At 42.9% G+C, this 14485-nt stretch overlaps 1 protein-coding gene across 1 annotated transcript in view; it reads left to right on the forward strand.

Annotated features, from left to right (window-relative positions):
- LOC119732930 overlaps window positions 1-14485 on the forward strand; it is a 212078-nt gene that overhangs the window by 49653 nt on the left and 147940 nt on the right. Inside the window, exons 34-40 of the mRNA XM_038206513.1 lie at window positions 573-722; window positions 3652-3864; window positions 6375-6581; window positions 7855-7946; window positions 8342-8402; window positions 8689-8950; window positions 14100-14346. Coding sequence (XP_038062441.1) covers window positions 573-722; window positions 3652-3864; window positions 6375-6581; window positions 7855-7946; window positions 8342-8402; window positions 8689-8950; window positions 14100-14346 — 1232 coding nt within the window. The remainder of the gene's footprint in view (window positions 1-572; window positions 723-3651; window positions 3865-6374; window positions 6582-7854; window positions 7947-8341; window positions 8403-8688; window positions 8951-14099; window positions 14347-14485) is intronic.

Consider the following 14485-nt stretch of genomic DNA (forward strand, 5'->3'; position numbering starts at 1 on the left):
TCCAGACAAGAGTATCTTATTTAAAAGGCAGGGTGAAAAATGCTTCCTGAATGATTGAAACAATTTGAGATATTTTTTTACAATATTTATGTGCCTCACTTGACTAAGTTGATCAAATATATTTTCTCAATTACCATTTTATACAGGTAAATTTTAATGTATCATTTAAAAATTAATTTCACTTTTTCTATGACTAAGAGTGTGTATATTAATGGTTCAGGTGCTATATACATGTGGTGTTATTAGTATCTTAGAAGTAATGACAAAGTCCAGAACATTACTTTTATATGCCCTATACATGTATTTGATCCATGCATGAATAGTAGATGGCACTTCAAAATGGAGCTATCTGTGGGAGACACTGCATGACACTGGTTTTCATGCATATGGTGCTTAATGTGCATCATTAATTGTTTCCTGATTGCACCAGACATACGGCAGCAATCGGCAATGGCATGCATTGAAACCCTTCCTAAATCTCTTTGTGCACGAGGTCGTAGCTTTGCCTAATAAATGTCATTTCCTCAGTACTGTGGTTCTGATGCCCTACAAACCTTACTTTTTGTCCACAGGAGGGAACACCTTGAGGGAGTTTATAAATCAAGTTGGCCCGAGTGCTGGGCAGCAAGCTGTCAATATTCTCCTGGAGTTCATTGGGCTTAGAGATAAGATTAATGATGGACCATGTGACACATCAGCACTGATAGGACCTGATGAGGAAGGTGAGGATTGGTCTCCACCAAAAATGTTTGTTTTTGACTAAAAACCCCCCATTAAAATAGGAGACTAACCCTTACAGTTGGGTAGGAAGAAGGGGGTATCGTGCACCCTCGGAAATCACCTTCTAATCAACGTCTCTAGATCAGAAAAAAATGCGTAGAAAACGATTTGCTATGTTAAATTTTTTTTTAAAGTCCCACGTATTGTTTTTATGCAAATTAGTGCCACCATTACCGAAAGAATCTATTTTTCACTATATCTTAGCTAATATTGCAGATAACTGAACGAATTAGGTGTCTAAACCCATGTTTTCAAGGTCAGAGATCACAATAAAACTATTCTGGAAGTGACTACATGTTTTTTTGGCAAAGGAATATGTAAATCAGTGCCGCTAATACCGGAAAATCATGTTTTTGGTACATGTATATCTCGGCCATAACTACACAAGTAAGGTGTCTAAACCCATGTTTTGAGGGTCAAGAATCATTAGAAGACCATTCACGAAGTAACTATGTGTGTCACTGGCAGGTAAATATGTAAATTCTTAAGTGCCAATTTATCAGAAATTTGATTTTCAGCCAAAATCTCGGCCAATATTGCACATAACTACACTAGTTAGTTGTCTAAACCCATGTTTTGAGGGTCAGGTATCATCAAAAGACCATTCAGGAAGTAACAATGTGTGTCCTTGGCAGGTAATTATGTAAATTCTAAAGTGCCGATTTATCAGAAATTTGATTTTTAGCCAATTTCTCAGCCAATATTGCAGCTAATGTTGACAGATAGGTTTTCGATAAGCAGTAATGATCAGAGTTGATTTTAAGCCATCATATTCAAAATAAACTGTAATATTAGCTGAAATTGAATAACATATTGGCTGAAAATCAAATTTCTGATAAACAGGCACTTTAGAATTTACATATATATTATCATGTCCGGATAAATCTTGTCAGCGCGATAACTTGAGAAATACTTAACATATGAACTTCAAATTTGGTTTGTGTATTGTTCTTGGTAATCATAAGAAGCCTATTAGTCAGGTGGCATATGGTCGGAATCGTGACCGACTGGTCCAAAGCACCAAACTTGGCAGATAGATTCTTATAGCCCTAGAGAAGATATTTAGAAGGGGTGACACCTGAAATTCTTTTGGGAAGGGTGCCTAATTTGCATAAATCGCTAATCCCTGCCGTGTAATATATTTATTCCCATATTTGGGTATATTTTTATTTTTTAATTTTTTTGAAAAGTGTATTTTGGTGATTCTACTTGCATATTCTTACTTCAATAACATTTTGTAAAACATATAAGTGACTGAATAATTAGGAGGACATAGTACAGAACCAAAATTGCTACTATTTTACCCTAAAGTTACGCGCATTTACCTTTTCCTCAGATATCATCAACTAGTCTCGCCAAACGTGAGTATTGATGAGCTTCAAATTCACAAAGTTACTTACTGGCATAGTTACCCTAACAAAAATAAGTGGGAAATCATGTGAAAATTGATAACATCTTGATGTTTAGCCCAAAAGACCAAAAAAGGGGAGAAAATGTGGTGTCCGTAAATTGGGGCTAGTACGGGAAGGGTAACGTGGGGACTTGAACAAGTTCAACGAAATCCCCCCAAATAAGAGATCATTGTTGTTTACAATAATTTTGTCTTGGCCAAAACGTTTTCTCAACAATAATTTTGGGAATTTCCTTGAACTTGTTCCAGTCTCCCATGTAGGTTAGGCAACCCTTCACCTACTTGTTAGCCTAATTTATGGACACCTCGTTTTTTCCCAGTTTTTGTTTTCTGGGCTAAATATCACAATGTTATCATTGTTCACATGATTTTGCATAAGGTTTTAATAGGGTAATTGTACCAGTAAGCTACTTGGTGAATTTGAAGTTCATCAATGCTGATGTTTGGCAAGACTAATTGATGATATCTGAAGACAAGGTAAATGCGCGCAATTTTAGGGCATAATAGTAGCCATTTTGGATCGTTACTATGTCCTCATAATTATTCAGTCACTTATATGCTTTGGAAAATGTCATTTAAGTAAAGATATGTAAGTAGAATCCCCAAAATACAAATTTCAAAAAAATAAAAAAAATAGAAATATACCCAAATATGGGAATAAATATAATACACGACAGGATTAACGATTATGCAAATTAGGCACCCTTCCCAAAAGAATTTCAGGTGTCACCCCTTCTAAATATCTTCTCTAGGGCTATAAGAATCTATCTGCCAAGTTTTGTGCTTTGGACCAGTCGGTCACGATCTTGACGAAAATTAGATCTAAGCCACCTGACTATATCGTATTTGGGGCCGAAAGGTTAAGGGTCAAGGTCACAGTGGCTAAAACAATAGAAATTTTGTCAGCGCGATAACTTGAGAAATACTTTACATATATGTGAACTTCAAATTTGGTTTGTGGATTGTCCTTGGCAATCCTAAGAAGCCTATTGCATTTGGGGCCGAAGGGTCAATGTCACAGTGGCTAAAACAAAAGAAATTTGTCAGCGCGATAACTTGAAAAATACTTTACATGTGAACTTCAAATTTTGTTTGTGGATTGTTCTTGGTAATCTGAAGAAGCCTATTGCATTGGGGGTCGAAAAGTCAACGGTCAAGGTCACAGTGGGTAAAACAATAGAAATCTTGTATATATTCTGAGATCATAGGGATTAATTCATATAAAACCTACAGGAAACACTAATGCTGTCAATGAACGTTCCATGTGACCAAGCTACATGTAAGTTGATGTTAAAAGAGTGGTGTTTATATGTCATGGGAACAGTCATGGTTGCGGGGCATTTGTGTTTGTAAACACACCTGACTTGTTTAGATTTACAACAATGCCTTCTTTATTTCATGTTTTTTAATTCCTTTTGGCTCATTGCTCAATCTTTGTTAATTATTTGTCTGCTGTCCAGTATGCACCGATGTGAGCCTACCACCACTACCCAGTGGAGTGACTTGTGAGTTTTCAGACCGCTGCCTGGGCATACGATGCTGCACTGAACTGGATCTAGAAATCACTGTATTATCAGTCAACATGTGGCTGGTTCTAGACCCCTGTGAGTTCACGCTGTCCATGGGATTGGGAAAGTGGTCCTTGACATTCACCATATTTGACTACCATTGGGGTGAGTGCCTGTAATACATTCCAGTATGTGTATGTAAATTCAGCTTGAATTTGAACTTTGAAATTCTTACCCATTGTTGGCCACTATGAAGCTATACTGTAGTGCAAAATGTTTGATTTCAGAGTGCTTTACATTTCCCTCAAATCTTCTCTTGACTCTATTTTAAGACACAGTTATGATGAATACACTTTAAAAATCTGAAAAAGAAACACCTTGTAAATGTATTGACAGATCTCTCAATTGTACAAATACTCATCACAACTCTGAAGCCATTGTTTAATGTGACAAATTTACACACACACACACCCACACATTCTCAAATTTGTATCCTTGTGGAGACATTCCTTTGTTCTCGTGTAGTAAAGTGTTCAATTTTGAAAGTGAAGTTTCAAAATGCTCTTATTTTAACCAGAATTAGTTTCCTTGGCTGAAATTTGGGCTTAATATCCCTTTTCTAAAACTCTTTCATTTGCGACAGATCAACCCACCTTGGAAATTCCTAGTTTTTGAGTAAAACCCATATATCTATTTCGTGAAAACCTTGTGGAGACCTATTCATCTATAGAAATTGCCCTGTGGAGACCTTTACAATGTTTTGTTCCCTATTGTGTGTGTGTCTCCACAAGGATACAAATTTGTAGTCACCCAGACACCCACACAGGCATAGAAGTGGGGTACTTCCTTTGTTCCCGTGTACTAAAATTTTGCAATGTCGCACACTAATGTCAAAATGTTCTTATATTAACCAGCATTAATTTCCTGGGCTGAAATTCGGACTTAATATCCCTTTTCTAAAACTCTTCCATTTGCGACACATCAACCCACCTTGGAAATTCCTAGTTTTTGAGCAAAATCCATATATCTATTTTGTGAAAAACTTTAAACGGTACCCCGCAAGTCGGTGGGCATTCCTTGTGGGGTACCTCCCATTGTTCCGGTACCCCCCACAAGGCAGTGGTTGTACACGCACACACGCTTACATAGGCATAGAAGTGGGGTACTTCCTTTGTTCTCGTGTACACAAATTTTGCAATGTCGCACACTAATGCCAAAATGTTCTTATTTTAACCATAGTTAATTTCTTGGGCTAAAATTCGGACTTAATATCCCTTTTCTAAAACTCTTCCATTTGCGACAAATCAACCCACCTTGGAAATTCCTAGTTTTTGAGTAAAATCTATATATTTATTTTGTGAAAAACTTGTGCGGTACCAAAACGGTACCCCGCAAGTCGGTGGGCATTCCTCGTGGGGTACCTCCCATTGTTCCGGTACCCCACAAGGCAGTGGTTGTACATGCACACATACAGAAATTTGTATTCTTGTGGAGACATTTCTTTGTTCTCGTGTAGTAAACTATTCGAGTTTGAAAGTGAAGTTTCAAAAAGCTCTTATTCTAACCAGAATTAATTTCCTTGGCTGAAATTTAGACTTAATATCCCTTTTTTAAAACTATTCCATTTGCGACAGATCAACCCACCTTGGAAATTCCTAGTTTTTGAGTAAAATCCATATATCTATTTCGTGAAAATCTTGTGGAGACGTTTATAGAAATTGCCCTTTGGAGACGTATACAATCTTTTGTTCCCTATTGTGTGCACGTCTCCAGAGGGCACGGTGTATCAGATCACACACCCATGTTTACGTTACATACCAAGTGTGGACATTCCATTGCTTTCGTGTAGTAAGGAAAATCCAGTGGGAAAAAAAAAAAAAATGTTTTTCTCAAACTGTAAAAACTCTTTCAACACATTTTTTCCCCCTATGATTCCCTTTAGTGTTTCTCTTTACTCTGCCACTGATAAACCTATCCCCAAAATGCCTCTAAACCTGTTTACCTGAAATGGGGAAACATTGTGTGGACTTGCCCAAGTCCACACAACGTCGCCTCTACCTGGTTTATGTGGACCTCTTTTCTTCGGAAGCCCACACAGTGAATGTAATGCATACACACACACACATGCAATTCCTAAACAAACTTCAACTAGTCACTTGTAAGCAGAATCTGTAAAGCTGCCCTCAGGTCTACCTTGCGATGACAGGGTCAAGCTGCGCCTGCGCTACAATCGTCGGGAACATTTCAGTCACCAATATGAGTGTAACTGTTACGATATTAAGACGATTGGCATCAGTCAGCGTTTAAAAAAATCAACGGTCGCAGAGTAGACAAAATTCAACTTGTGCGTCGCGAAGGAATGTGTTCCCAACAGGCGGGAATTAATCGCCGTCAACTTGTGTGAAGTTATGACGTTATGTGTGCTTTCGGTTCATTTAATTTTATTGTGGATTATCGTTGCGTCGTTGGTGACATGAATGTGGTTATTATTATGCTGTATTCAGAAGGCGCTTGTCTCATGATTCTAATGACGCAGTTGGTCAGTTTTGTGACCTGACTATGACTTTTGATGCTGAGGGTTTCCATCGTGGCGCAAGCAAATCACACGTCGACCTGAGGCCCGCTTTATTTAATATTTTGGTAGGAAAGATGAACTGTTTAATATTTTTTACCAGGTACCCAGGAAGAGCTGAAGATTGGCAAAGCCTTGACTCTTATCTACACCATTGACAAGCTGACCGAGGACAAGGTGTTTGTGTTGGACCTAGCACTGTCCCTGTGTCTCCCAGACTCAGACTGTAACACGCCCTCTATTGATATTCTCAAGAAAACGCGGGTGCCAGTACCACTCTGCAATGAGAATTTTACCTTCACACTTCCAGGTAATAATGCTTCTAAACTGCTTTAAATTTGACATGTACCGGTACAACCACCCCTCACTGGACAACATGTATGAACAGTAGATGGAGCCTCTTTGACTGCTTAGGAGAGTGGATACACCACGTGTGTACTCATAAGTGCATGAAGTACGCATAAATAATTTACAAAAACTTGCAGTGGGTTGGTTGTCCAATCAGAATGAGGACTTGGGGTAATGGGGTGTGTGCGATTTCAATGAGCCCCGAAGACTAGTCCTAGGGAGAATTATTTTGTGTACAAATCTTATGGGAGCTATCTAGAAAAAATTAAAAAGTACAAACAAAAGGGAACAAAAGAAGGAAAGGATCAGGTCCTCGGAGAATGGCAAAACACACATGGGTGTCTGATCTTCGTGTGAGTGGTGGGTTTATACATGGTGCTGATGTGTACAAGTGTCTCTCCCATTGTGATTGTCAATGGCCCCTCTCAACTCTCTCTTTGTAACCGTTGAGGGGGTATTTGTGCATGGATGCGTTAGGGCCATTGTCATGTGCTGGCGGTCGGGTGCTCCTATGTTTCATGTACACCTACTACAGATGTGTTGGCATCTATGGGCTCTGTGCACGAACAAGAGGGGGTGCTTTTTTTTACCACTTTCGAGAGCCCCGTGGATGGGACAAACCACGTGCGTACAGGTGTGCAAACATATAGCGTGAAGTAGGGTTATGCATGATTAAGTTTACTCTAAAATGTGCACAAAGCAACAGTGTCTTCGTGTAAGCGTCAGGTGTTGTCTGCAGTACGTTCAAAAGTCCCTCCCAGTGGTCTTCATAACTCTCCCTTTCTTACTGCTGAGGGTGTATTTTTGCGCGGAGCCCATTGTTGCATGTACCATGCGTGCGCACAAACTAGTACACACCCACCATGTGTCCCTTATTGGCTTAAATGAGTTGGCTGCAAGATGCCTTCCCTGTGCACAGTCTTATTACTTATTTTAATGACACCAGCAGCATTGGCGTCTTGAGAAAATCTAGCTGTAAATTGCAATAGAACAAAAATAGAGAAAAGTCTGTCTAAAATAATCCGGCAGAAAGTCTTGCAAACATGAGTATAGTTTAAGTATTTAGTAGTTGAATTTTCTGCAAATAGGTGAAAAGAATTGCTTGGGAACAGAAACAGCCAAAAAAATTTGCCACATACATGTGGTAAAAATACCAACATTTAGTTATATTGAACACCACACATTGAAACCTACCAAAAATTTTAATGTTGTCATGAATTTGCTTCATTCCACAGGGGATGGGACTATTAAAGGCTTCTTGCAGATGCTTGGGCAGAACGCTGCTGAATCGGCAATTGATGCTATTCTTGAACACCTAGGGCTATCTGTAAGTCTTTTAAAAGTGTTTTTTTTTTTATGTTAGCAGCAGTTTACTGATTACTGTGATAAAGTTATTTATCTTGAAGGAAGAACTGAACCTCAGTGCATATTATAACTTAAGTGGGAGCCCTTGAAAGTAGAGATGTAATGCATTGAAAGTATCATTGTAACAAAAGTGGAATGTTGTTGCCATCGGCACACCGTATGCTTATTCCTCAAGCCTTAATAGATCCATTTGCTTTAATTTGCTTTAAGGGTACACTCGAGTAAACTACAGTGTAAAATCGACTAGGTGCCTTTCATGATTTGTTTGACAGTTTGTGATAAAAAGCCTCATTGTCTTTGAGTCGTCCCAGAATTGATAATAATTGACCTGTTCAATCAACACCTGTCGTTATGTAGGAATTCATCAGTCGCATGCCATGTGTCCGTCCACAAGTCACGCAAGATGGTTGGCACAGAAGTAAGTTCAAAAAATTCTTCCATGCAGTATTTCAACTTTTTGTTGTTGTAATATTTCTTTTTGTCTGTTGCATTTTTTAAATATTTCATTTTCGTTGGCTTCTTATTCTGAGTTTGTCATTGACATTTCAAACTCACCTTAAACATACAGTAGTAGAAATCCTCCAGGATGGTGTCTTGGTTTCAATTGCTGTTTGAGTTAATTTCTTACATGTAATTTGCTTACCAGAAAGCTCTGTTTTATGAAGATGGTTGCAATAAAAGCATTTTTTTTCACATGTGTCTAGTTTGCCCCAGGGATGTCAGACTTCCCCACCTTCCGAGAAACCTGATCTGCACCCTCCCAGAGAAGTGTCTAGGGTTCGATTGCTGTCTGGAGCTTCCCATCTCAGGGATCAGTCCCATCAGTACCCAGGTCTCCTTCATCTTTGATCCTTGTAACTATCAGCTGTCAGTCAGTCTAGGCAGCTGGAGTCTGGATCTGCAAATCTTGTCCTATCAGTGGGGTCAGCAGGAAGAGGTAGACATTGGCAAGGCAGTAACTATAAGGTATGTTGGAGACAATACTGATGGTGCATGGTGTACCTCATGCATAATGCCTCATACATTTTAAATTTATTTAGTCTCCATGAAGGTTTGCTAAATAGAATACTGACTGTGGGACCAGTAGTAGGCATCTGTCGATCCCGGGGGATTATTGGGTTCTGCCCTGAATGTCTGGTTGGTGAACAGCGTCTGCTGTGGCTGTATAGTCCAATGCGGGAATGACAGTCCCGGCCACAGTGAGCGCAGAGGAACACTGAGGTGGGTCTGTCTGCTGGTCGCTGTGCCTTTCTAAGTTGTCTTTTCTCCTCCGCCTGCCGCATCACCTCACTCTCGAGCTGCTGGATCCCCTTGTTCACTTTGTGCCTCCAGGCGCATCTATCTGCAGCTACTGTCTCCCAGGTGTTGGTTTTGATGGCGAGTGCCTTGAGGTCACATTTGCAGGTGTCCTTAAAGCGCAACAGGGGTCGCCCAGCATGCCTCTTGCCCAATGCCAGCTCTCCGTAGAGAAGGTCTTTTGGGATGCGGCCGTCCTCCATTCGTACGACGTGTCCCAGCCAGCGCAGGCATCTCTGTTTCAGGAGAGTGAGCATGGAGGAGACTCCTGCTCTCTCAAGCACCGCCCTGTTGGTGATATGGTCTCTCCATGAGATGCCTAAGATGCGCCTCAGGCAGCGCATGTGGAAGGCACTGAGCCGTCTTTCCTGACGAGAGCGCAGGGTCCATGACTCGCATCCATAAAGGAGCGTACTCACTACGCACGCCATGTAGATCTGAGCCTTGGTGTGCTCTGTGAGCTTGCTGTTTGTCCATGCACGCTTTGTAAGCCTGGCCAGTGTTGTTGCAGCCTTTCCGATGCGCCTGTTAAGCTCGGTGTCAAGGGAGAGAGTGTCAGAGATAGTAGAGCCCAAGTACACAAAATCGTGGAAAGCCTCTAGCTCGTAGTCTGTGATGGTTACGGAGGGCGGCTCATCGACATCCTGTCCCATCACCTGGGTTTTCTTCAGGCTGATCGTGAGGCCGAAAGCATTGCAGGCTTCGGCAAAGCGATTCAGTAGCTGCTGCAGGTCTTCTGCTGTGTGGGTGGTAATTGCTGTGTCGTCAGCGTACAGGAAATCCCTGAGGAGTCTCATCTGCACTTTCGTCTTGGCACGGAGTCTAGACAGATTGAATAGGTATCCGTCAGACCTCGTGCGAAGGTAGATGCCCTCTGTGGCTGTTCCAAAGGCGTGCTTAAGCAGGACAGAGAAGAAAATGCCAAACAGAGTCGGAGCAAGGACACGGCCCTGCTTGACTCCGCTACGGATGTTGAATGGCTTAGATGTTGTGCCATCGTACACAATGGTACCCCTCTTGTCCTCATGAAAAGATCGTACTAGGCTGAGGAGAATTGGCAGGCAACCAATCTTTGCCAGGATCTTGAAGAGTCCATCCCTACTCACGAGGTCGAAAGCCTTCGTTAGGTCAATAAAAGCGATGAACAAGGCCTTTCTCTGCTCCCTGCACTTCTCCTGAAGCTGCCTGAGGGAGAACACCATGTCGATGGTCGACCTCCTGGCTCTGAACCCGCACTGTGACTCTGGGTATACTCTTTCAGCAAGGATCTGGAGTCTGACCAAGATGACTCTGGCGAAGAGTTTACCGACAATGCTGAGGAGGGATATACCGCGATAGTTGTTACAAATGCTCCTATCTCCTTTATTTTTATAGAGAGTGATGATGTTTGCGTCTTTCATGTCTTGGGGCACAGAACCTTCTGTCCAGCACTGGCACAGAAGTTTGTTAAGCTCCTTGATGAGTGTCCCCTTGCCGCACTTAAGAACTTCAGGTGGAATGCCGTCACCACCGGGGGCCTTCCCTGAGGAAAGTGCATCCAGCGCCTTCTCGACATCTTCCATTGTCGGCTCTTGGTCGAGGTTGTCCATAGTGGGCAGGCGCTGTACTGCATCCAGGGCTTCTGTGCTGACCAGGTTCTCTCTTGAGTAGAGTTCTGAGTAATGCTCTATCCAGCGATTCATCTGCTGGTCCCGATCCTTGATGATCTCTTCGGTGGCTGACTTTAGGGGAGCTGACTTGTTTTGTGTGGGGCCAATCGCCTGCTTGATTCCTTCAAACATGCCCCTTACGTTGCCGACCTTGGCAGCAGTCTGTATGCTGGAGCAGAGTTGAAGCCAGTAATCATTGGCACAGTGCCGTGCGGACTGTTGAACTCTGCTTCGGGCTGTACGGAGTGCCTGAAGGTTCCCCTCTGATTGCAGGTTCTTGTAGGCTAAGAGGGCTTGTCTCTTTTCCTCGATGAGGGGTAAAATTTCCTCTGCATTGGCCTCAAACCAGTCAGCTGACTTGTTTTGCCTCTTGCCGAAGGTGGACATTGCAGCATTGTAGATGGTATCCCTAAGGTGTGAACATCTCACATTGGTGTTATTGCTGGGCGGTCCAGGTAGAACATTTTCCAGCGCCTTAACAAACTCTTCCACCTTGGCAGGATTGCGAGTCTTGCTGGTGTCGATGCGAGGTCTGCCCTCTTTCTTTGCTCTGTGGAATCTCCGAGGTTGAATCTTTACTTTGCAGCCTACGAGGGAATGGTCGGTTTCGCAGTCTACGCTCTGGAAGCTGCGGGTCAGTTTGACACTTCCAAGACCACCGTATCTTGTAAGCACCAGGTCGAGCTGGTGCCAGCGTTTGGACCTGGGGTGTCTCCAGGAGACCTTGTGCTGGGGCTTGGTGTCAAAGGAGGTGTTGGTGATGCATAGATTGTGGTGACAGCAGAGCTCTAGGAGGCGCTGCCCGTTTTCATTCATCTTTCCAACTCCAAATTGGCCCAAGCAGGAGGGCCAAGAGCTGTGATTGGCACCGACTCTGGCGTTGAAGTCACCAAGAACGAAGACTGGCTCTTGCTGAGGTACCTCTCTAACAGCGGAGCTAAGGTCTTCGTAGAAGTTGTCCTTTGTTTCCGCAGAGGATGTCAGTGTTGGTGCATAGGCACTAATGAGGCTGACCATTCCTGCTGCTGGAGCTGGAGCTTGAGGATCCTTTCGGAGCCCTCAGTGGGTGGTACAATGGAGCCCAGCAGTCCGTTCCTGACGGCAAAGCCAACACCGTGTATCTTGGTCACTTCAGGGGGTTTACCCTGCCAAAAGAAAGTAAAGCCCTTCTCCCTGATGGTGCCGGACGAGGACAATCTTGTCTCTTGGAGGGTAACAATGTCCATCTTGAGCCTGCTCAGTTTGTTGTTGATAACAGCGGTCTTACGAGCATCAGTCACTTGCTGTAGGTCTTCTGAGAGGCCCGGTGTCATGGTCCTTACGTTCTATGTACCCAGTCTAAGAACTGGGCTGTTTTGTTTTTTCTTTCTTTTGCCTGGTGCACAGTTGTCAATCCGCTTGTCGGAGTTTAGCCTAAGCCCCACGCACCCAGTGGAGCAGGCGGACCGTGGCGGGACAGCACCTTATTGGCTGGTGGCTGCCCAGCTTGAGGCAGGCGGTAGCTATCCAGATGAAATCCTAGAATTTCTCCCACCGTCGGGAGCGGCCCCTGGCGCCTCACTCTACGCCAAACGAGTATCAGGCTTATTACCGGTAACTGCTGCTCCCCGTGTTGTGTCAACGTTATGAAGCGACGCTGGAGTGTCCTCTCCAGGGCAGAAGCCTGGGCAGTAGTAATGGAGAATCGGCTGTCGCCCATGCAGCTGATCCCCCATCTCCATGCCACCAATGTAGTCCAAGGGAAGGTCAGATGCTGAAACACTTGGCACCAGTGTCATCGCAGGAGTTGCCGGAGTGTAGCTGAAAACAGCTGCAACCCCCTAAGGGACTCCAGCTCCAGATTTTTCCTCAGGGTTGACCTCCGAAGCCTTTCCCGTAGATGGGTATGCCGCAAGGCAGCGGAGGTTTGAGATCAGGGTTTTCCTTCCCCTAGATGAGCTGCCTTCCCAGGCTGTCGAGCCCCACCTACCCTAAGCATCTAGTTTTGAGGCGCCAGATACCCGCCTTCGCCCCTTCTCCTGTCGGTAAAAGCAGTTCCGCCAGGCTTAGAGACAAAGCCACACGAGCAGGCCAGGAGTTGGACTTTGGTTGTTAGAGGCTCTTTGGTACGCATGCCATTGGGAGCTTTTTATGGGTATTGGGCGCTTATCCCCAGCTACCACCCCCGGCTTAACAACCTTTGGAACCAATACCAGTCCAGCATTTAACAAATTTGTTTTATTGGTCAATGTTTAATGGCATCAAGTTTCTATTATGTCAGATTAAAAAACATATAGGCCATATAGGCCTATCTGTGAATTTGTAGATACACAACTTTGAATTGGGGAATAAATATGTACTCGGCCGGTTTTAAACAAATCCATTTAAGACTGGCTTGGGACCTGGATGTAAATAAACGACAACCAGGCCCCAGACCGGTCTTAAACGGACTTGTTTAATACCAGCCAAGTACATATATATGCCCAATACCTTTTCGGTCAAAAAGTCATATCAAGTCCAAAATTATAAATTTCCAACGATTTTGTTTAAACAAATTTACCTTTAGCTAAGTTTTTGTATGTGCCTCTCGCGAGTAGTTATGAACATCCCCTTATGGAGATTGACACGCGTGATGCATACATCGCGATGTGGTGCCGAACGCAGCCGTGCTGGCAGTAGTGTGAATTTAGGACTATAAAATATGCACTCATTGGTAGTGTTGTGCATGCCAAGTGAAGATTGTGAATTTAACCAATCTTCTTCTTTTTTGCGTGTGAAACAAAAAACTGAGAAAGTAGTTAGATCTCTGAATGCTCGCTGAATGAGAGGCCACTCTCGAGTTGCTGCATTTACATCAACATCAATCAGACCAATAAAAGGGTAAAAGGGACCAGATTTTTCTAAGGAGTCCAAAGTTCATGTGAAACTGGAAAAGTGTTTAAAACCAGCCAGCGGGTGTTTTATCAACCGTTTAAAACCACCCACGTAACAGGCTCTCGACCAATAGGAATGAGTAAACTGTCTTATTAGGTATTTAAGAATTGTGGATAAATGTATAAAAAAATATAATTCTTACATATGGTTTAAATATTACCTTTGATGTAAGGATTTGGTTGGTTTATTATTGACCGTAAGACTCAGAAAGTGAATAAAATAAATTCAGTTGGCGTTTTCTTGTCTATTCTCCACAGTCTGACCATTGACAAGTTAGATGCAGAGGAATTGTTCCAGATCAATTTGGACATCTCCATCTGCATCGACGCTGACTGTACAACCACACCAGTCCTGCAGGATTCACTGGTCCCTATCCCATTCTGTAATCTCAGTGCTTCCTTTGAGCTGCCTGGGGATGGCAGCTTTGCAGGTCTTGCCAGGGAGCGTGCCGGGAACGTAGGGGAGTTGGCCATCCAGGCTGGACTCCGAAAACTTGGAATCCAGGTAATTAAAAAAAAAAAAAAAAAAACTTGTATTCTAAACAAAAAGAAAATGAAATGACTTTATTTATGGACTCAGAACACAAACAGTCGATGGCACTTCTAGACCATTCTGAGATAGAGCCCTGTGTGCACAAAATAGC

Source organism: Patiria miniata, unplaced genomic scaffold (assembly GCF_015706575.1).
Source record: "Patiria miniata isolate m_02_andy unplaced genomic scaffold, ASM1570657v1 HiC_scaffold_1, whole genome shotgun sequence".
In the NCBI taxonomy this organism is placed as follows: Eukaryota; Metazoa; Echinodermata; class Asteroidea; order Valvatida; family Asterinidae; genus Patiria; species Patiria miniata.